A 23412-nucleotide genomic window follows, 5' to 3' on the forward strand; every position below is an offset into this window, starting at 1 on the left:
CTGTCCACAGCAGCATCCATTACAACTGTACCAGGTTAATTATGCAAATTAGATAATGTCATTTAGCCACATCTAGTGACTTTTAGGACAGCCAATAGCTATTTTTCTCACTGAGAAGCTGGCAACAGTGCCTTTTGCTTGCCATGCATGCACATAAAAATGCCAGAGAGGCTAAAAAGGATAATTGCCTCCGTCAAATTATTCATCCAAGCTCAGTGCTTGTGATGCTGTAAAGCTCATCATCTACTTTGATATCTAGTCTTTTTTGGGCCAATGTTCAACCAAACCCCATCTTTTTTGTTTAACTTTTTCCCACGCTACAGCCTCATTATCTACTATTTTTAAATTTAGCTTTTAGATGTACTTCCCCATAATGCTGTTTTGCTTTTCAAAAGGCATTGCTGCCACCTGTCTGAAGTAAGAAACAGTGCAGAGGCAGAAGAGGTGAGACAATATTGCTTGTGAGCAACAAAAAATTTGAATTGAAAGGCAGCATGAGGGTCAAGAAGGCAACAAACAAGCACTGATGTATACATTTAGATTTATTGAGATCTTTTTCAACAGGTGAGGGGCAAAATTCTGAAGCTTAAAACCAAAATGCACACATGGCGCAGTTTTACATCAGTCCACTTGGTGTAGTTTAAACTGAATGTTTGATACATGATTATTTAAAAGAGGACTGGAGCTGCCACTGATGTTGCACCAGAGGTCAAAATAAATAGCTTCATGTCATTTAATCACTACAAAATAATGAATGCAGAATGCATATAAGAATTGATCAAATATAACAGGAAAAAATTAATTCCTTGCAATAAAACAAAATTATTTAATTAAACCTCTTAAAAAATGATAGAGCGACATGAAATCCTTAAATGTGGAATTAATACTTCACCAAAAACATCTTTTTAAATAAAAATAAAACAATGTTCAATACAGTTTTGGTTTCAATAGCTTGTGCTCATTTGTCAGCATGCTCCTGCGTTTCATAGTGTCTCCAAAAAGTCAAGTCTTTAAGACATTGTGATGGTTTGAGACTAATTTCAAGATTTTTAAAGAAGACACTAACAGCCAATTTTGACCTCTGCATTAATTTGGGGATTTTCTGAAAGATGAAAACCTTAAAATGAACCCTAAAGATGACAATTTAACCAAAATCCACAATAAACATCATAATCTATGGTATCTTATATCATTTGTTTATTTTCAAGTATCAGCTTGAGATAGCAGAGCATAATAAAATCACTTCCATGTCTTTTCCCCTCGATGGTTAATATTTTTTAGCTTGTCAGTTACCAGGCTCTGTGATCCAATCACTTTTGTGAGCTGAACATTTGCTTCAGCGAATTTTCTGGTTATGTCAGCTGTAAAATTAATATCCCTGCTGCTTTCCCAACATGTTCCACCCCCAAATGCCAACACCAACCAATATGACTATAAAGGCTGTTAGAAACGATTTAGGGAAATTGATGACTGGTAAAAGGTTGGGGCAAAATGGTAATATTCTGCTGAAATGTCCCAGCAATGGACCAACAGTAGCCTGCTCAGAGAGGGGAAATATGGCAAGACTTCATTACTTCATATATCCTCAGTAACGTTATGCTAAAATACAAACAAAACAGTGGTTTTTTTAAAACAATAAATAGCTTTTGACTTTTATCAGAGAGACTGAACAAAAAAGTAATTAATAATTGTAACAAAGAAATGTTCATTCTTATTTCAAGTTTGCATGTTTCCATTTTTTCTTTTTTTTTCATTTTAAATCCCAAATATCGCAGCACGTCATTGGTTTCTTTTTCACTATTAAAACACAAATCAGTACTGAAATAATACAAAAAAAATTAATGAGATTAAAATCCTACATTTTAACTTGGAACTACAACTTTACTACACTTCATGTTTATCATGATTAACATGTTCTTTTTTTGTTTGTTTTTTTTTATTACTAGAATCTAAGATGAACTATGCATACACATCAAATATGTACAAAACAAATCACGTTAAGTCTCCTTAATAATAATGGACTCGTTGGTGAATCCAGGTGTCGTGTCCCAGTCAGACAATTGTCAAAATATTCCTATGAAAAGTTAATGCCACTGGGGGGCAACAGGAAACAACAAGACAAAAAGAGGAGACTTCCGGAAACACAGCTTGGTAAAGATGCAGGATGTTCTCAGAAAATGCTACAACGAGCTTCAGGCGCCAACGCTGAGCAGTAAGTAAAGGATGAATGCTGCTGCATGTGGTGTGCATTTGCTACACGTGAATTAAGTTATCCAGCACAGTGGACTGAGCTGGCAAAAGTAACCCGACACTTTTCAGTTGAGGCATTTTTGGTGCATTTTTTTTCTTTTATCTTAAAAGTTTTCAGAAAAATAAAAGCAGAAAAATGAGGGTAAATCTGGTACTGCTATATCTTTGCAGCATTTAGTGAGAACATCACACCTTCAAGAAGGAGGAGGGCACCATGACCATGTTAATGCCACATCGACACAAATCTGTTGCTCAATATCATATAGGGAGATGTCCAGTTCTGAACATGTGCCTTAAAATAACACAGGGTTTGCTATGCTTTTGGTGTTTTTTTTTTTCTTTTTTTATTTCAATACTTAAAAGAAATGGTAGGGTTAGCAAAATAATGTTTATATAAATGTTTGTATCTGTCCAAGTTTCTATCTAAATGTCTGAATATCCTGTGTTGTAAGCGATTCCCATCTATTTGCGTTTCCGGAGCACCAGGTACATGAGGCCGCTGATGAGAGTCATGGGGAAGCTGATCCATGCCAGAACAAAGGAGGAGCCATAGGAGCCTTGATGGAGACTGCGCACATGAAAACTCTTATGCTCAGCTGTGTAGATGGATGCTGCAATCATCACACATAGAGCTGGAAGGAGGAGAGATGAATGGATATATTACACACAGATGGTGAATAACATACTATAAAGTATTATTTCCAACGACTCTTTTAAAAAAAACGTTGAGTGAACTTGAGTAGATCTGAATATCCTATTCTAACTTTAGGATTCCACTTTGAGTTGCCCTTTTAATTTAGATTCACACAGTACCAGAACCTCTTAGTTGAATTTACTCAAAAAAGCTTTGCAACTGGTTGCCTTATTTTATCAACTTTTTAACAACATGACAGTGTAGCTGTCATTTGCAGTCAGTTGCAGGCATTCTGTTCTTCGTTATTGGAATTATTTCACTCAGTTAATATGCTGGATACCAAAATGACTTAAAAGATATTTCATCTTCCCTTAAATGTATAAAAAACATTAGAGAAATACCTCAGGAAGCTTAAATTGTCATAATCTAACATACATATTGCATAAAGACAACAAATACATGCATGCATACATGCAGGTGACATCCAGGAACACCACAAAAGATATTAAGTCATGGATAAATACTGTTGGAAGTAAGAGATTATAAATTAACTAAACTACTGTAATGCTTTCCTTACAGGTCTCCCTAAAATGTCCATCATACAGCTGCAGTTAGTCCAGAACACTGCTGCTCAAATCTCCAGTCCTCAGATCTTTATACTGGCTTCCTGTCTGAAGAACTGACTTCAAAATCCTACTGTTAGTTTACAAAACAGAACAGTGGTGTGGTGGTTAGCACTACGGCCTTACAGCCAGAAGGTCGTTAGTTTGCGTCTTGGCTCGGGGGAAGTTTGAACAGTGGCCTCTTTGTGTGGTGTTTGCATGTTCTTCCCGTGTATGCGTGGATTCTCTCCAGGTACTCTGGCTCCATTGTCTGCCACTTATCTGGAGTCGGGTCACGGGGGCAGCTGCCTAAACAGGGAAATCCAGACTTCCCTCTCCCTGGCCACATTCAACACCTCATCCAGGGGGATCCCGAGGCGTTCCTAGGCCAGCCGAGAGATGTAGTCTGTCCAGCGTGTCCTGGGTCTTCCCTGGGGCCTCTTTCCGGTGGGACGTGCCTGGAACACCTCACCAGGGAGGCGTCCAGGAGGCATCCTGACCAGATGCTGCTCCTCCACATCAAGAGGAGTAGCAGAGACTCTACTCTGAGCCCCTCCTGTGTCACAGAGATTCTTACCATATCCCTATCCCTAAGGGCTACCCTGCAGAGAAAACTCATTTCGGCGGCTTGTATTCGCGATCTTGTTCTTTCATGTAATACCCACAGCTCGTGACCATAGGTGAGGGTAGGAACGTGGATCAAGCGGTAAATCGAGAGCCCTGCCTTTTGGCTCAGTTCCCTCTTCACCACAACAGACCAGTGCAGAGTTCGTATCACTGCAGACTCTGCACAGATCCCCCTGTTGATCTCCCGCTCCATCCTTCCCTCACTTGTGAACAAGACCCCGAGATACATGAACTCCTCCACTTGGGACAGGACCTCACTGCCGACCCTTTTCCGGCTGAGGACCATGGTCTCGGTTTTGGAGTCTCATCCCAGCTGCTTCACACTCAGCTGCGAATCGCTCCAGTGAGAGCTGAAGATCATGGCCCGATGAAGCCAACAAAACCACATCATCCGCAAAGAGCAGAGACCCAATCCTGAGGCCAACAAACCGGATCCCCTCAACATCTGCGCTTAAAAATTCTGTCCATAAAAGTTATTAACAGAATCGGTGACAAAGGGCAGCCTTGGCTGAGTCCAACCATCACCAGAAACAATTCTGATTTACTGCTGGCAATGCGGACCAAGCTCTGACACCGGTCGTACAGGGACCGGACAGCTCGTACAAGGGGGTCCGACACTCCATACTCCCGGAGTACCCCCACAGCAGTCTCTGGGGGACACGGTCGAATGTTTCTCCAAGTTGAGCGAATTCCCATGCCCCAACTAAAACCCTGAAGAGAGTGTAGAGCTGGTCCACTGTTCCATGACTGGGATGAAAACCACACTGCTCCTCCTCAATCCGAGATTCGACTATCTGACGGACCCTCCTCTACAGTACCCCTAAATAGACCTTACCACGGAGGCTGAGGAGTGTGATCCCCCTGTAGTTGGAGCACACCCTCCGGTCCCACCACCCCAGTTTATCAGTCCAGGGGAACTGTCCCCAATGTCCACACAATGCAGCCAAGACAGCCCTACAGCATCCAGAGCCATAAGAAACTCTGGCCGGACCTCATCCACCCCTGAGCCCTGAGCCCTGCCACTGAGGAGTTTTTTAACCACCTCTGTGACCTCAGCCCCAGAAATCGGAGAGCCAACACCAGGTTCCTCAGACTCTGCTTCTTCATCTGAAAACGTGTTAGTGGGATTGAGAAGGTCTTCGAAGTATTTCCTCCACCACCTCACAACGTCCCGAGTCAAGGTCAGCAGCCCCCATCGCCACTACAGTGTTGATGGAGCACTGCTTTCCCCGCCTGAACCACCAGATGGTGGACCAGAATCTCCTCGAAGCTGTCCAGAAGTCATTCTCCATAGCCACGTTGGGGGGCAATGAGCATGCCTACACCTGCTCGGCGCCTCTCACCAGGAGCAACTCCAGAATGGAAGAGGGTCCAGCCCCTCTCAAGGACAGTGGTTCCAGAGCCCAAGCCATGGGTCGAGGTGAGTCCAACTATATCTAGCCGGAACCGCTCAATCTCATGCACCAGCTCCTTCCCCGCCAGAGAGGTGACATTCCACGTCCCTAGAGCTAGCTTTTGCAGCCGAGGATCAGACCGCCAGGGTTCCCGCCTCTGGCAGTCGCCCAGCTCACAATGCACCCGACCCCTATGGCCCCTCCTGCAGGTGGTGAGCCCACGGGAGGAGAGGCCCATGTCACCCCTTCGGGCTGAGTCCGTCCAGGCCCCATGGGCAAAGGCCGGCCGCCAAGCGTCTGCCTTCCAGACCTGGCTCCAGAGGGGGGGTCTGCTTACCCACGTCCCGGCAAGGGAAACCCTGGTCCTTGCTTTGTCATCATCACAGGGGTGATTTGAGCCGCACTTTGTCTGGTCCCTCCCCTAGACACCTGTTTGCCATGGGTGACCCCAACAGGGGCATGAAGCCCCCGACAACATAGCCGCTAGGATCGTCAGGATGCACAAACTCCTCCACCACGATAAGGTGGCAGCTCAGGGAGGAGCCCCACTCTAATGCTTATAATGTTTTATGTGAAGCATTTTAATTTGTTTTTCCTACTCTCTGTGCTCACATTTACTTTATATTAATAAAGCAAATAAATGAACTTGGTCTTATTATTTACACATTTTTTTGTTCTTCGTCAGATGACACAACAAACTTGAAATTGTGGCATATAATAAACTCATAAAAGTTGTGTGTTGCCTTGTGCCATCTATTTCAAGCACTTCCATGGTGTTGCTCTGCTCTGCTAAAATTTTCATTTTGTAGCACCCTCCAATATAATCAGACAGTGTGTGTGTTACACATATTATGAATATAATGCACTTTTGGGTATACATGCATCTATTTCACATCACTAAATTGGAAACACTGGCAGTGTCAGCCTGCTTGCTTGATATAGCCACTCTGTCATTCATTCATTTGTTTTTCATAACGTGACAAAATGAATGTGTGTAAAAAAAAGTGTTAATTGTGTTATTATCATGCTCATTCAATGGTAGAGGTACTCTATGGAGATTTCATACTGATAATGCAAAAGTAAGGGATTGTAATTCAAGGAAAATGATAAATCAGACAATTAGCTTTGTTGTGTGTGTGTGTGTTTTACATACAGGCCAACAGCTGGATAATAGCTGTAAAAATGAATCGCTCTCCCTGCTTGATCCTGAAGAGTTGAAGGAGGAAGACGAAGAAGCTGACGCTACATAAAATGCTGGCCAGGATCATAGTGGCCTGGACTGCCTGCAGATAAGCTGAGAAAGAAAATGAGTTATATATACAAAACACACCTCAAGCACTTGTTGGTGGAACAAAATTACTGCAAATTCTCACCTGCATCAGCAGTGTGGCTGTTCTCAATGGGGTAACAGGTGGAGTTACAGGAGTACCACAAGTCAGAGTAAATTACATCACGTCCACTCGGAGACACAATCCACCATGCCTTTGTAACAGGAAAGAGGGGGGGCAAGTGGGTGGATTTAACATGCAACCTGGACTGTCACACTATATTCAAACTATGTTCATTTTGTGTGTATACTTACATTATGAATAGTAGCAACGAAGAGTATGATGGCTGCAGCCATGTGGAAAAGGATGATGAAGGCTAGGATGATCAACATGGCTCTCTTTCAGTGCGGCCCTCTATGGACAAAATAACTTGCAGGCTGTTTCACTGACTTGTTGCTGCTCCTGCTACCTTGTAGAGAATTTGCAGCTGTATGTTGCTGGTTTGGGTGGGATGTTTTCTGAGTGTTTATGCAGGCTGTCAGACAGGTGAGGCTGCAGGCTGATAGTGAAGACTGGATCAAGGTGTCTCACATTAAAAGATTCTGTGGGGAGCAACAAATGTGTAAGAATTTAATAACAAACACACGAACATGACAGATAAATTGCTTTGCAATCAGGTCATATTAATCACAAGTGTAGTATGGAGGTCTGCACATGAACAAAAGAAAATAAATACAGGATTGTTTTGAGTCAACTTTAGACTAACTGGTAGGTGAAGAAAATACCTTAAAGGCAATTCAAGCTGAGTGTATATGCACTTATAACTACTGGTACATCTGGAGCCAATTACCAACATACAGCATTTCCAAACAACTGAAACAAAATGCAGGGTTAATGAAACATAGAAATATTTGTCGCCTCGAAGTCTCCCCTCAAATTACAGAAAATGTGCTTGTATGTAAGCCAAAGTGTGTACATGTATATACACATTTATATTATGTGGGAGTGTGGTGTTTACTCTGCAGAAATTGAAGGCCTTAATCCAGACTAAGAGTTGTTGATGGAGGCTGACTCTACTGTAAATGCAAAACTTCAGATGTGTAAAGGCTTGCACTGGACCAGTCCAGGAATAATACATCTACATGACATGTTATTGTACATTCCCAAAGAATGTTATGAACTGATTTTCATGATGTTTACATACTTTAAATGAAACAAGGACACACAAATGCCAGCTTATCAGTTTTGTTTTGTGGTGTGATCTTGGAATCTATACCATTATAATACAAATGAAACACCCAGTAGTTTATGGCTACAGTTATAACAGATGTGTCTGTGCGTGACTCCGCTGAAGATGTGACCGTTTATCTAAATAAGGATTTTGTGCACTTCTGTTTCTGAACAAGCAGTTATAGTGCAGATGGAAAGTTTTTGGACCCTTGTGGTAGTACAGTATCTCTTGGTATCTAAACATAAAACTGGCATTTTGGATACTTTAGGGTTTTTAGATATGAATATTTTAAAATATCCATATAGGATACCCATTTTATTTTAGATATTAATCTTTGACTGCATTTATCAAAAACTTGGCTGTGTAATGTGTGCCAAAAAACAAAAACTCTAGGTTCTTGCTTACAACAAAGAACTGATGCAACGGAGCAGGTCATAAAACTGAAGAACAAACTAAGGCTAAATTTGGGCAAGGTTTAAGTAGTTTAGGTAAGGCAAGAGTATCAAAAACTAAATTGTTGTTTTCTCCCCCTGTTAATTAACACATGATAACCCAGAATTACAAAGCAAAAACAGGTTTTTGGACCATTTTGTTGCACAATTAAATATAATAACTGAAAATCAACATCAACAGAGCTCTATTGCATCCTATTTCTATTGATGGTGCCTGAAATGAATCTGCAACTTGAATGGAGCTCAGCTGTGTCTAAATCATTTCATTAGACAATGTGAAAATGGTATTTTTGCAACTTTCAATATGCAAAGAAAAAAAAAACACCCTGAAATATATCATAGCTGTTTGAGAACTACCACTAGACTTCCTAGATCTGGCTACTCCATCAAACACAGTGATCAGGAGCAAAAAGGTGGTCAAATGAGAAGCCAACAAGCCAATAACCACACCACCAGCAAGACCTTCAGCAAAGACAGAAGCCATTCTTCACTAAGAGGTACACAAACTTTTCTCAGCAATAAAAACAACCATCTGATCTGATTCATTTAAAATTGGATTAATTGGCCACAATCCCCAGTGATATTAGGAAAATCATGCACGGAGCAAGCATCCCCTCCTATACACCATTCCCAACAGTCAAACATGGTGATGGCACATTCACATTCATCCTGTGGGGACATTTTCTGATACAAATACTGGAAGATTGGTCAAGACAAAGAGAAAAAAAGATCTATGCAGAAAACAGAGGACATTTGTGAGTGAAAAGCCTTTCCAGATCCCCAGCTGTATCATAGGTTTACATTTCAACAAGAGAATGAATTTACTTTGTTAGAGACGGAGATTTGATTAAGCTTTTAAATGTTCTTTCAACACAACTCCACAAAGCCTCCAAAAGCTTCAGTTTATCTGTTAAAGAAAACTCTTACAGCAGTGCTTTAATGACTGTTTAAAAACTTAATATGAGTCCAGAGTAAAGGCAACATCTGTTCTCTGTCTGGTTTCATACATCAAACTCACTCTAACCATCTTCAGGGGATAAAGCACATAAAACTACACATATAGTCCACTCAGAATGATTTTGAATTAAGGAACAGCCTCTTATCAGCACTTTAGAAGTTGAGGAGGCAGACACACACACACACACATACACACACAGCCAGACAGCAGAGGAATTGGCCTTGTCTGCCAAAATGGAGTCACAGTAAAAACAACTGCTCCCCGCCAACAGGAAGCAGGCCACCGTTTTAGTGTGCAAGCATGTGGCTGTGGGATGTGACAGAGGATCAGTCCTCCCATTCTGAGCTGGGGGAAGAGGGAGGGAGGACAAGGGGTTAAAGAGTAAAAAAGGGAAGTGGGTAAACATATGGAGTATATGGATAGGAGTTCAGTTTCAAATAAGAACATAAATAGTAATGACTTTTGACTTTCCCAAGAGTCTTCATCATTATGCTCCAAAATCAAATTAAAGACTAAAAAGGATGCACGATGCAATTTTGAGCAATGAACTGGTCAGGCATATTTCAATTTACTCTTGATGCTTGTGAAAATGTTTGGACATATGTAGCTGAACTAATTAAGTGATAAATGGTATGAATGACAGTTCACACTGGGTGGGTAAGAGACGCACACTCATTTTTAGGCCTGACAACAACCTTCTAGAAGCCTGGGTTTTGCATCTTCAGACCTTAATATTCCCAGATAGACAAACATTTTATTATAAAGTAACAAGTAATAAAAGAATCACAGTTAAGTTTCGACCGTAAAACATTAACAAGTTTAATCCACTACATCAAGTGCAGAGCATCTCTATGGCAACTAAGTCTAATCTGACCTGCAGGAGCTTTCTTTGGAGTGGCAAATAACCTCACGGACATACACGTACATCCACACACACATACACACACACACGCGTATACAGCTGGATCTGCTGTCTGCCATTTCATCTCAGTGGAGAGAGGAGGAAAGAAAGGAGGGGCAAGGGGAAGAAGGAGGAGACAGGAGAAGGAAGGGAGCCCCATTGGAGGGAAATGGAGGGAAGAGAGAAAAACAAAAACATGAGTGTAGATGTATGCACACAAACACACTCACACATATTTGTGGTCGATCAAGGAACTCACAAAGAAAAAAGAAAATTGAACATGAGGTTCTCACAATTTATATGATTAAAGAAAGCAAAAAAAAAAAAAAAAAAAGCATAGATAACAGACTTGAAAGACTGGCAATAACAATGTATTTTTGCATGAATTTTATTTTAAAAAAATGTCCAGTCATCTGACTGCCCAGCCTTTTATTACAGAAAAATAGACATTTAACAAAAACTGCAATCATGCTCTTTTTTTTCCATCTTTCACTTTCAAGTGGTGCGATGATGCTTTGCAATATGTCTGTTACTTTGGTTTTACTGAGCAAACATCACAGAGTAATCCTATTTAAAATGAATAGCAAAAAGTACTTTGTTGAGAAATGCTCAAAATACTAATACACACACCTTAACACCCACAAAAACATACTCTTATAAAGGTTTGACTTGGACCTAATCACGAAAGAGACCCAAAAATACTCCTGACACTTGGCATTAGTCTTGCAACCCTGGTATGAATAAAACTGATATTTCACATATTCATGCATTATCTACCATAACAGACCTTACGTACTCACACACAAAGGAATATTTCTTCAGCTGTGGTGTCAATCAGAAGAACAAGCAGCTACAGTCCTCACTCGAATTTGCCATGGTTGCATTAATCTCTGAAGTCATTAATGAGGCAATCTGCATTATGATGAACTGATGTCTGTCCAACAAGAGACAATTTTACTGCTCCCATAGAAAGATGAAAAATGTAACCGACAGTGGCTGTGAAAAGCAGGTTTTTGGAGACTAAAACCTTTTTTTCCTCTTTAAGCCTGATGTTTTTAGAACCATCAAAAGAGGGTTTATATCTGGTTTCAGTGGCTTTAGATTTATGAGAGTTACTCTGCACATAAAAATGACCATGGAAAGTCTGTAGTTGGAGAAAAGGAAGCACAAAAAATGAAACAGTTTTATAATGTAAGTCACTTGACTATAAGCACATTATCCTACATTTTGTTTGTACAAGATGAGACTGTGACCTTTGCATTTTACTTTTAGGAACACACACTTGACACACACTTAAAGGAACTGTATAGAAGGAAACTGAAGAGGAGAAACCTCCAGCACTCTTCCCTCCCCTGATTTATACAACACATACACTTACTAACACACACAAATGCAGCCGTTCCTCCGCTCCACTCAGCCTTATAATAGGAGGCAGGGGGGACTCTGTGTTTGAGTGTGTCTGCATGTCGGCTGATTCCCTTGCCTGGTGGAAAATGCTGACTTTTTATGTTTTCATAAAACACAAAGCCACAGACTTAACTGGGCCTCTGAATCTCCCCTGTCTCGCTCACTGTCCCACTCTCCCCGACTCTGTTTGTCTCATTCCCTCTGTCTTTGGCCACGGAAAATCCGATTAAAGAGAAATGTCAAGAAGACTTCCACCAGAGCTTTCTGGCCCCTTAACCACCTTTCGAATGTAAATCCTGTTCAGATTTACTACTAATGGATGCTTAGCTGGTAAATGTTTGTTTTGTATTATTCCATTTAAAAAATTCAGCTGGATGCAATTTACAATCTGTGCTGCTTTTTTGTTTCTTTATCTGCACACTTGATATTAATCAGTGTAACAGAAGAAAATACTATAATTACTACAATTATAATGAATAGAAATTAACCTGAAGGGCTTTGAGATTACATTTGTTTCCCGAATTGAAGCTATTCAGATCAAAATGTGCTGTCTATTTTTGCATATAACATAAATTTGGTGTTATAATAAACCCATCTATGGAAGAAAAGACTGTAATATTTGCACTATATAAAAACAGAAGACCTGCATCTCTTGATGATATCAGTTTGATGACACCATATGCAGCAATACAGAATTCAGGAAGAATCTAAAGAAATGCAGCAAGACATACTGACTTTTGTCCTGAGAGCAGACTTGGAGTGTCTGTGCTCCCATCTGTGCAAGCCTATAAACAGCTGTTAAAGCATCTCTCTGCATCGTGCATCCAAACAAGTTTGATTGAGAGTAACTAAAACCCTGTACAGACAAACTAACTGTAACGTAACTGTAGATTTTTCTGTGTTTACATCTATTGTTCAAATGCAATTTTGAGCAGTCAACTGGACTTTGTGGAAAATGCCTTCCAGGGTGAAGAGTTTCACTGATTCCTACTGGAACATGCATGGACATAAAAACCAGGGTTTGCAATGTCAGATTGTCCTCTGCTCTCATTTTGGTTTAGCATCACAAATATGCCTTCATCTATTTAGTATCAGTCAAAAAACTGGACAAAACTTTGTCCTAACTTTTGACTGGTACTGTATAAGACAGCAGTAGACCTAGCCAGGACAGCTAACCTTGCTAACAGGACTAACTTTGCACTTAGCCAATCATCTACACTGAGGAATGGAAAAGTTACAGAGTAAATTGCTGTATCACCACACCCAGCACCAACATAGTTAACTTTTGAACCAGATTTGGTCAATCCTTGAATTGGAAGGTCAATTTTGATTTTGACTTTGCTGTTTCATTAGACCAAGCTACTTTGCCTGGGCATTGAAGGGCAGACAACTGCTATAAGATCATTCATCAATCCTGTTAAAAGGAGCAGCAGCCTGTGTTTCATACAAGCAACATACTTCTCACTCCCTATTACTAGAAAACTGCCCATGTCTGACCTGTGTATTTTGCCTACAATGACAGAGCGCAAACCAGGATGGTTGGCACTGACTGACAGCTTCAGTGTTGATATTAAAAAATAACAGTACGTTGTATACTGTTGCTGTAGCAAGAGATGAAACATGAGAGTTCTGTTGTTTTGTCTAAAAACTCAGGTTAGTGAATGTGAGAACTTCATAATTTTCTTCGTTAAGTCTGAGGTCCTCTGTAAAATCTAAGGCTTCATTTAAAAACACATAACATTTACTCAAGCAAAACTTGAAAGTAAATATTTCATATATTATTTATAAATCATAACTATGTAATATATATTATTTATCTCAAATTGGCACATTCTTGTGTTACAGCCTAGGAATGGAAATGTCTGTGCATATAAATTCCCCTCCTTGATGCTTTGAAATATTTATCATTGGTGGAGTTTTGTTGAGTACCAAATGAAACTAAAGCAGACATTAATGGCGACATGGTTGCAAAGGAATGTAAAAAAAAATGCACAGAACTGTCCTCCTGCTGTGTTTAAAGACTTCCCTCTGACACAAGAATTCTTTCAAGTTGGACACTAACGTGGTTTTTATGTATGTGTGTCTTTTCTCATACATTCCTTATATGACAGTGCTGAGTAATGGCTTCCACATGGCAAAGTGAGGCTGGGTAGCAAGAGGTGAAAAGATCTCCACTTACATCTCCATTTCCCTCTGTTTACCATTCCTCTCCTATCTGTCTGCACCATGTAAAACTTCACACTTAAACCTCCTTTATACTATCACTCTGTCCCATTAATTAGCAAGGCTAAGTAAAATTTAGACTGCTAGCAAAACATGGACAAATTTGTGAAATTTGGGCAAATGATGATGAATCAAGAACAGAGATTTCATCTACTAATAACAAAATATGATGAGGCATGTCTTTCTCTAGGTATGACCAGGTAATGGTCAAGTAACTGTAATGGTCGATGGTGGATGATGAGACCACAGTTAGTTTTATGTCTCAAAATTCTGACGGTAAAATCAGCATCTGACGGTATGAAGCCAAACAAGTTACAGCGCTACTTGGGGACTTCTCATCCTGAACACAAAGAAAAGCCGGTTGATCACTTTAGAAATAAACTACCTGTCATATAAAGCAGAGCTGTTCTCCTAAAGCAGTATTTATCTCATTGAAAGCTCAATTCACCTGAAGTAGATTTGCAGTTTCCTGGTTTAAAAGCCTCACGCTATAGTAGAGGAATTGATTATTCCTTCTGCCACTGACATGGTTTTAACTATAGTTAACAAAGAGGCCACCAATAAACTAAAGACTATTTCGTGGTACATTTCTTTGTGCGTTTCGTTGTAAGCATCGGGGTGCATGTGGTAGTGGAATTGGAGGTGGGTGGGTGGGTGGGGGGATGTCAATTATTATTAACTGACATCGTTGGCAATGAAAGGGGGCCCTGCAGAAAAAGCTTGGGAACCACTGCATTAACCTCCACACCATCCTGCACCCTCAGGAGCTCTGCTCTAGCTGGAGTCAAACACCCTCTGTTTTGATAGTTTTACCTATCATGAAGCTCCTACGACCAACTTCCATGTATTTACTTAGCTGTAAAGCTCAACATTGCTCAACACATCTTTTTTTAATGCATTACTTGGCAAAAGCCTTAAACTACACTTTATTTATTTACATTTGACTTCCGAGAAATCAGACTTTTTAATATCTTAAAGTGAGTCCAGTCCAGTCCTTGACATTTTATTTGATTTTAACTATTATTTATTTTTGCTTTGTGAAGCCACTTAACACGTATCGATCAATCATTCAAGTAATGAACCAGTGTTGTAGCTATAGTAACCAAAAGCCTAGCTAAGAACCAACTGGAAATAGTATCTTTGATGACTTTACCAGCAGCTTGTCAAAGATATTCACCCCCCCACCCCCCACACACATTTTTTCTGTTTTTGGTACGTCTGAGAAATAACAAGGATAACAGTTTGACAGACATCAAATTGTTTTTGTGTATCAACAAGGTGACTCCCAAAGAGCTGTTAGTTTATCTATACAAACTGTAAGGTGTGACCTTGAATAATTAAAGGAAACTGGTCAAAAGAGGGACTAGAAAAAAAAAGATAAAGAAAAAAAGTGTCAGGCCTAAAAAAAAACAAAAACAAAAACAAAAAAAAAAACCTTTTTGAAAGAGATCACTTGTCAAGGTTCGAGGCGTGGATGAGGTGAGGACCCAAATGCAGGCTTACGAAGAGGTAGGAGGCAGACTGATGCAGAATAACATTTTAAATAAACAAAAACTAACCTTAAAAAAACAAAACAGAGTTGAGGCAAGAGTGTGAGACTACATGACACGGCATAAAGACTGCGACACAAAGACTACCATGCACTAGAAACATGAAAAAAGAAATCAAGGGGTACATATACAAAAAAGGACTAATGATGAACAGGTGAAGTGAATGAACAAATCAAACCAGGTGAACTAATGAACAGGAAACAGGAAGCAAAACAGAATACACAGGGGGAAAAAAATTCAAAAGTAAAAGAGGAAACAGAACTAAACACAACAAGACCCAGGACCGACCCCCCTTCATGTTAAGCACCAGTCCCAAAGAGCAGGTTGCAACTTTAGGGGGGCCTAATTCTCCTTCATCTTTCTCTCACTATTTCTTCTTATAAGCTGTTAATAACTGCATTATAGGAAATGGGGCACAGATCAGTTTTCAAAAGGCTTGTGTGTGTTTATAATATGATGTTAAAGTTACACATTATGTCACATTATATTAAAAAGTGTGTGTTGCTTTGCATAGATTCAATTCTCCATTTAACTGCGTTCACCTCAGTAATTAATATTTCTAATTTTAACCACAAGAGGGCACAACAAACAAATGGAGACTGGAACTGTGATCAATTGTCACATAGAAAATACAGTAAAATAAGTTAACTATCACGAATACACTTAAATAGTTCTTAATAATACTTTTGAGATTATTATATATATTTTACTCGAATAATCTGACATTTTAGCATAAATACTCAAAAGTACTCAAGTGTGTTAGTGTATTTCTTTTATTAAAAGTTAACAAATCCTCCAAACCCAGTTGACGTTAAAAATGCAATTAATGAGCAGAACAGTAGCTTCTGTGTCTCATTAAAAAAAAGAAAAACATCATAAACGCGACACAAACACAGATTTTCTGCGTCCCTTGGGGAAAATTTGACTTTCTCTTTCTTTGCAGCCTACAAACATTCATTCAGTGTTTTGAGCCAAACGGGCTACGTTTCATTAACACACACTACAACACACACTTCTGGCTGACAACGCCCCTTTCATTTCCATCGGCTGAACTTATGAGCTGTGTAAAAACTGGGGGAAAAACTGCACCGGAGTTTTCTAACTATCCTTGACAAGTTGAAAAACAATCATCCATCCTATCCCACCAGTTATCACTAAAATCCTAAAAAAAAAAATGTAGGGGTAGAGTTATTTCCAACAGCAGCGGGCAGTCTAAAAACACCGCATGTCTCCGTGACATTTTCAGGAATTCCACACAAAAAGCTCCGTTCAACATTTCGGTTCTAAATAAAATAAAAATAAAAAGTCAAGGCTGACTCACCGAGGTTGAACCAAGAAGAAAACAAATCTGCGTTCAGTTTCAGGTGTAAAACAGAGAGAGACGAGGATAAAAAGGGATAAAACAGCTTTCTAACTTTACACACGCTGGAACGCTAACTTGGGGAAAAAAAGAGAGAGAGACAGAGAGAGAGACAGAGAGAGAACGAGAGACTGAGAGTCGTATGTGCACGCTCTCTCTAGCCCGGCTCTCGTGAGCGCGTGTGGAAGGTGTGGGCGTGTTTTACTCGTGCTGTGGATGCTTACTTTGACAGGGCTCATTATGAGAAAAATAGTTAAGTGAAAGTTAATATAAAGTTAACACAAAAAGTAAGGGAATTATGTTTGGTTAGATATTTTCTCCCTTAATAATACCAGTTGGGTTGTATTATACATGTTTGGAAAGCCTGATTAGTGACCTTCACAATGAGGGATAATTTGTAAAGATTGTGCTTCTGTGGAATAAGAAACACAGCTAAATGTGCTAAAATCTCTTGCAATATTCTCTTGTTTTGAGTTGCTTGGAGCATTGGATGATTGCTCCCTCAGTAGCATGTGGAATCCATATGAAGACATAACAGCCTGGCACCTCCTCCTCATGCTGGTCACCAGCCTGGACATATTTGCTGTTTGATGGTATCCCGTTCCTTAACCAGGGGTTGTTGAAGGTGCTTGTGTTGGACACTCTAGCCCCCCAAAGGGGATCCCACAGGTGTTGTTTCTAACAGGGGTTCAACAGGGTTTAGGCCTGGACTCACAGCAAGTCATTCCATCCTCTCCACTTCCAAATGTTGGATGTACTTCATGATGATCCTGACTCTGTGGGGGAGAGCATTGTCAAGTTAGCTAGCTCACCAATGACTCCAGAATCGCATTCCACTATACCTGTCTATCAATGCAGTGCCAATCAGGTGCAAGTCTGACTGACCAACACCTGGCACCACTTGAATCTCGAAACATGATGAATACCAACAGGGGAATATTGCAGGTAATTTTGTTACATTCTTGGTAGGTACTACTCACATGTTTAGCTGTGTTACTCATTTAACAGAAGAATAACCCTTACACGTTATACCTCGCTGTAAAAGTGACTAATCAGGCTTTTTAACCATCTGTTATACACCAGCAGTTGGTATTATTAAAGGGGAAAAATAATCAACAAAAGGCTAATTTAGATGAATGAAGGCAAGTTTAGATGAATAAAGTTGGCATTGTCTCAGGGAAATTAATGCTAGTGAATTATTGTTGACAAGTACGTGGGGTTTGGCAGTGGAGCAATGATTAGAGTAGCGTGAGGGAAAGTTTGAAAGTTTGTTTCCCGACATGGCAGAAAGAAGGGATAACAAGCAGAGGAGGTCAGACCAAAAGGGAAACCAGAGGAAATTAAAGAGATGAAAAGGGATGAAAAGTAAGGAGGAGGAGGGCAATAAAAAATGGGAGGAATATTGAAAAGATGGTGGGGGCTGAGCATGGAGGGAAATGACTGCACAATGATTGCAAGCAGGTTGTGCACATAACGCCAGTCCATCCCCTTATTTGCTGATTTCATTCATCCTGCAGGGCAGAGTGGTAGAAGTAGACACTTTACTGGGTTTGAATCACTTATTTCTTTGCAATTTCATGTGATTCTTATTCAGCTTGTTGTTGAGTTTGAACTGCATGTGATGTTTACTTCGTATAGGCTGATTTCTATCTTCTGGCTTGTCGCCGTCGCTCACTTCAATTCAATAGTTTTCCCTTTTATTTACTACTGCAGGTATTATACACCACACATTGTTTACTTCCTTACAAAGTGTGACCATCAAACAGTAAAAGCAACTCATGCTTCACAATCATAATCTCTCTGTTTTTATTGACATGTACAATCAGATGCTGCAAAAACTCTTCTTACAGTAGCTCCTGTGGTCTTTCTTGTGCATGACAATAAAGTTAACAGTTTTTTTTAGTAAATATAGGGGCCAAAATCAGAAGCTGGTTAGCATTACTTTGGACAAAGCATAAACAGCGGAAAAGCTAACCTGATTCTCTCAAGCTTGTACTACGTCCATTTATTAGCAAGCTAATGACAGAACTCAGTCAAGTCACCAAACAAGTGTAAGAACAATCTAATCTATAAAACCAAATTATGTTGTATTAATTTATTTGGACTGATTAAATGTGAAGATAATGGTACGTGTAACTTTTCAAGTTTTGGAAAGAAGATATCAGTTGCTTCACACAGTTTACGCCTATAAACTGAATTTAGCTAAATGAGCTCTGGAGACATCTTCACAAAAAGTAACACGAGAGCATCAGTTTTCTCATCTGAGCTGGAGCACCTCTCTATGTAGTGCTCTATCAAAAGCAAACAATACAATACACACTGTAAAATTTAAAAGCATGAATTGCCATCAGAAAACGTTACAGCGGATGCCTTTGTGCTCATGAGGGTGACATTTCTACTGCTTCATCAAATGCTGTCGGGCAGAGTCGGGCCTTCCTGGCTTGAGTTAACTTTACGCCTATAATCCCTCGATCAACGCATGGCATCAGCTTTATGAGCTCTGAGTTGTTATCTTTGTGCAGGATTGCATTGAAAAAATGACCCAGAATCCTTTAGTCAGTGGACACAGTCTACACAGTACACTATGTAGACTGACGCAAAGTAAATATCGACTCCAACTCTAAAAACTGACCTTAATCATTCACAAAATGTTGAAAGACTTTAAGTTTCTGACCTTAAAACTCTGTGCATCTGACTTGTTTTGATGGGACACTGATATTCATTTTGCACACTCCTGGGACCACCATTGCCCTGCAGTGTGCAGGGGCTGAGAAACCGCCTTCACAACTTTACGTTCCTTCCTGGAGCATCACGTGACAGCTGCATTTTGTCTTATGGCACTGCGGGCACCAGGATATCAACTCAATATAAACACACTGGCCATTTTGGATGCACACCATGTGTGATTCAGCAAAGAAACACGAGAGGACATTATTGGGTGGGAAAAAGGGTAGACAGTAACAGAGCCAGATATAAGACAAGAGTCAACATCAGAATGACTTTTACTGGCTGGAGAGAGCTCAGAGAAGAGATGAGATGCTAGGAGGCACCAAAGTATAAAAATCTGCTAAAGTTCAATGATGCCGCTTTAAGTCACCTCTGAGTATAAAAAACCTGAGTTTATGTAACGCTACAATAATTTTTGAAGGCCTCAGCTGTTGGGTTGAGCTGTAAAACAACTGTCCAATCAAGATTTGTCATTGGCAAATAATTCACTACTGAATAAATCAACATGTATTCATTATTTAGATCCTCATTAACTGCCACTAAGTTGGTAGCTACTCTTCCTGAGGTCTGCATACGCTTCCTGGGGTCCAGTGAAACCTCAACAATTTTCACACATGCAAAACTTGTTGTGACCAGTTGTATACTTAACAAAGCTTAGATTATGACTTCAAGATGTCAGGTTAGTACCTTCCTGTTCTTCATGGGCTGGTGTTGCCATTGTGACAACATGAAATTCTTTTGTGTGGTCATAAGGAGATGGTTAGTTTGGACAGACATGAGGTCATGGGCATGAAGGGGGTATTGTTGCAGCTTGCTGTGCTGCTCATAATTCCCTGCATTTTCCTGACAGTCACATGTTGGAAGGATGAGTGTCAATGGTTCAACAGGTTGGACCATTTTTCATTTTTGGGTGGGTGGGGGGGGGGTGGAGTTGAAAGTGCTTTGAAAGTGATGTCTAGAGAGTCAAGGACTCTCCATTCTATCACACTTTTATTAAAATGTAGGATTAAAAGTGACACTTTAAGTAATAAGAGCATAGTGCTGTGACACTCCTTAACCTCTTTGTTTTTACATGCTTACATAGCAAATAAGGCTGGAAGGTTAAGCTTCTTGGTTTTCCTTTAAAAAAATCATTCATGTTTCTGTTTGAGAGGCAGATTATTGTGGATAGAAAATCTCATTAAGGCCCTTTTGTTCATCTTCTGTGTTGGTTGCGGCATGTGAGCTAACCGGCTAACGAAGGTAGGTGGGCTAAAGCTAAGGTGCAATGTTAGCAGGCTAAAAATCGTGTTTGTGCTACACTCTTCCTTCTTGCTGCGGATATTGGTTACCTGTCAATCAAAAGGAGATGCCCCTAATTATGCCGAATTTCAAGATTAAATAACATCCAAATGCATGAGTTAGAAAAAATATTCACCCCCCTCATAGTTGTCATGAAGGTAAACTTGACCTTTGAATCCCAAAATGGATTTTTGTACCAGGCTTTAAACATGTTTATTTCTGCTGTGAAGTTGGCCTTTTTAACATGGGAGTCTATGGGGATTTGCTCTGTTTTGGAGCCAGCCCCTAGCGGATAAGGGGTGAACTGCAATTTGTTGCACTTCCGCATAGGCTTTACATTTCAGGTTGCCGCTTGGTTGAGTTGCAGGAGTTAACTCTTAACCTAGTACTGCCCACATGTGGAGAAATTGACTTAACAACCATGGCAACGCTAAAGACGCATGGAAGCATGAGGACGGTGACATATGACAATGTTTCAAATGGATGTTGCAGTTTATGTACGTAAGGGAGCATAAATGGACCTTAAAGGCATTACACTACATATTATACTCAGAATTTTAGTGTTTATGTACTAATTCCCATTAATGGGAAATATCACATACAGGGCTATTTGCAAGCTGACAGGAGAAGAAAAGAATCTCAATGCTCATCGACCACTTATTTAGGTACACCTGTTCAATTGCAGCAACTTAGTGTGTGTAGGCATGTGGACGTGGTCAAAGATGATTTGCTAAAGATGAAACTGATCGTTACAATTGGGAAAGAAAGGGAATTTAAATGACTTTAAACGTGGCCTCGTTGTTGGTGCCCAACTGGCTGCTCCAAGTATTTCAGAAACTGCAGATCTAAGATTTTCATGCACAATCATCTCTAGCTTGTTTGGTCTGAAAAAGAGAAAATATCTGATGAGCAGCAGTTGTCTGGACCACAATGACTTGTTGATGTCAGAAGTCAGCTGAACTTGCAGACTGGTTGGAGATAATATAAAGGCAAGAGTTAAGTCAAATGACCACTCATTACACCCAAGGTATGCAGAATACCATCTCTGAACACATGACATGTCAATCCTTGAAGCAGATGGGCTTCTGCAGCAGATACCACTCCTGTAAGCTAAGAACAGGAAACTGAGGTTACAGTTCACACAGATTCTCCTAAATTGGACAATGAAATATCGGAAAAATGTTGCCCGGTCTAATGAGTATCCTTTTCAGCTGCAACATTCAGATGATTGAGTCAGAATTTGGTATACACAACACGACAGCATGGATCCATCCTGCCTTGTATCAACAGTTCATGGTGGTGCAAAAGTGTGGGGGATAGTTTCTTGAAACATCTTAGCTCCTTAGTACTAACTGAGCATGGTTGCTGACCATGTCCATCCCTTTATGATCACATTGTACCATCTTCTGATGGTTACTTCCAGCAGGATAATGCTCCGTGACACAAAGCTCCAGTAATCTCAAACTGGTTTCTTGAACATGACAATGAGTTCACTGTGCTCCAAAGCCTCCACAGTCACCAGATCCCAATCTAATGGATCACCTTTGGGGCGTCGTGAAACAAGAGATCCTCATTATGGATGTGCAGCCGACAAACCTGCAGCAACTGTGTGATGCTTTCAGGCCAAAATGGACCAAAATCTGAGAGGAATGTTCCCAACACCTCGTTGAATGTATGCCACCAAGACTTAAGGCAGTTCTGAAGGCAAAAGGGGTTCAACTTCACACTACCAAAGTGGACTTGATAAAGCAGTAATGAGTGCACATTCAGCTTATAATATCATAGATACACATAAAACAACTGCTCGGCATCAATAAGGTTGAACATAGTTTTGCACCCTTTTTTTGTTTTGCTATCCTTAATTACTTAATTTATATTCCTTCTTCCCACAGACAAAGCATAAAAAAAGTTTAAATCTGATTAAAATACATTATTTTTTTCTTTTATTTAATCTGTCACCCATGTAAGACTACTGTACTCTTGTTCATTTCACCATCACAATTCCGTCCAAATACACACAAAAACCTTAAAACTAACAGACCAACTTAATCTTCCTCAGTTCCTCAGGCAACCCACACCCCCACCCCCGATGTCCCACACACATACTGGGAGCTGTGGGAACATGTTTAGCTCCTCTGACAGGTGTCAGGTGTCCATCACACAGGTTAATGCACTACAAACATTGTAGATTCCCTCATGCAAATAGACACACACACATACGATATACTATACACCTTTGTGGACACATGTAAGTTACCCTCTATTGTTGAAGACTTTTGGGTGGAACCAATAAAAAATAAAGAAATCTCCACCCAAAACCCTGCCAAAAGGATTTTTAGTAGTGTACTATCTCACCTGGGGCCAAATAAGATTAGTACTATTCATCTTTACTGGATTATAATTCTTTATAAATCTACTTATTGCAAAAAGTCAATCTGATAATCAGCACAGTAAAAAATGCATGTGAAACCTTAGTTTTTGAAAAAGATGCACCCAAGCCACATGGTTGTGTTCTGGCTGCTGTTAATATATAAATGAATTACTACA

General features: G+C 40.1%; 1 protein-coding gene across 1 annotated transcript; it reads right to left on the bottom strand.

Annotated features, from left to right (window-relative positions):
• Positions 1-524: 524 nt before the first annotated feature.
• On the bottom strand, positions 525-16954 carry emp2 (epithelial membrane protein 2). The gene is made up of 5 exons (XM_041975537.1): positions 16819-16954; positions 7090-7377; positions 6881-6989; positions 6661-6801; positions 525-2882 (listed from the first exon to the last, which is right to left on the bottom strand). Exons 2-5 carry the CDS (start codon positions 7165-7167, stop codon positions 2713-2715), a joined length of 498 nt encoding a protein of 165 aa, XP_041831471.1. The 5' UTR covers positions 7168-7377; positions 16819-16954; the 3' UTR covers positions 525-2712.
• Positions 16955-23412: the final 6458 nt, after the last annotated feature.

Source organism: Melanotaenia boesemani, chromosome 2 (genome assembly GCF_017639745.1).
Source record: "Melanotaenia boesemani isolate fMelBoe1 chromosome 2, fMelBoe1.pri, whole genome shotgun sequence".
NCBI classification, from domain to species: domain Eukaryota; kingdom Metazoa; phylum Chordata; class Actinopteri; order Atheriniformes; family Melanotaeniidae; genus Melanotaenia; species Melanotaenia boesemani.

Excerpts from the sequence above, each read along its gene's own strand:
- emp2 (XM_041975537.1), bottom strand. The coding sequence starts at position 7,167 with ATGTTGATCATCCTAGCCTTCATCATCCTTTTCCACATGGCTGCAGCC. Across the intron at positions 6,990-7,089 it reads TCGTTGCTACTATTCATAAT|GCATGGTGGATTGTGTCTCC; the intron begins GTAAGTATACAC and ends CCTGTTACAAAG. Across the intron at positions 6,802-6,880 it reads CAGCCACACTGCTGATGCAG|CTTATCTGCAGGCAGTCCAG; the intron begins GTGAGAATTTGC and ends TTTCTTTCTCAG.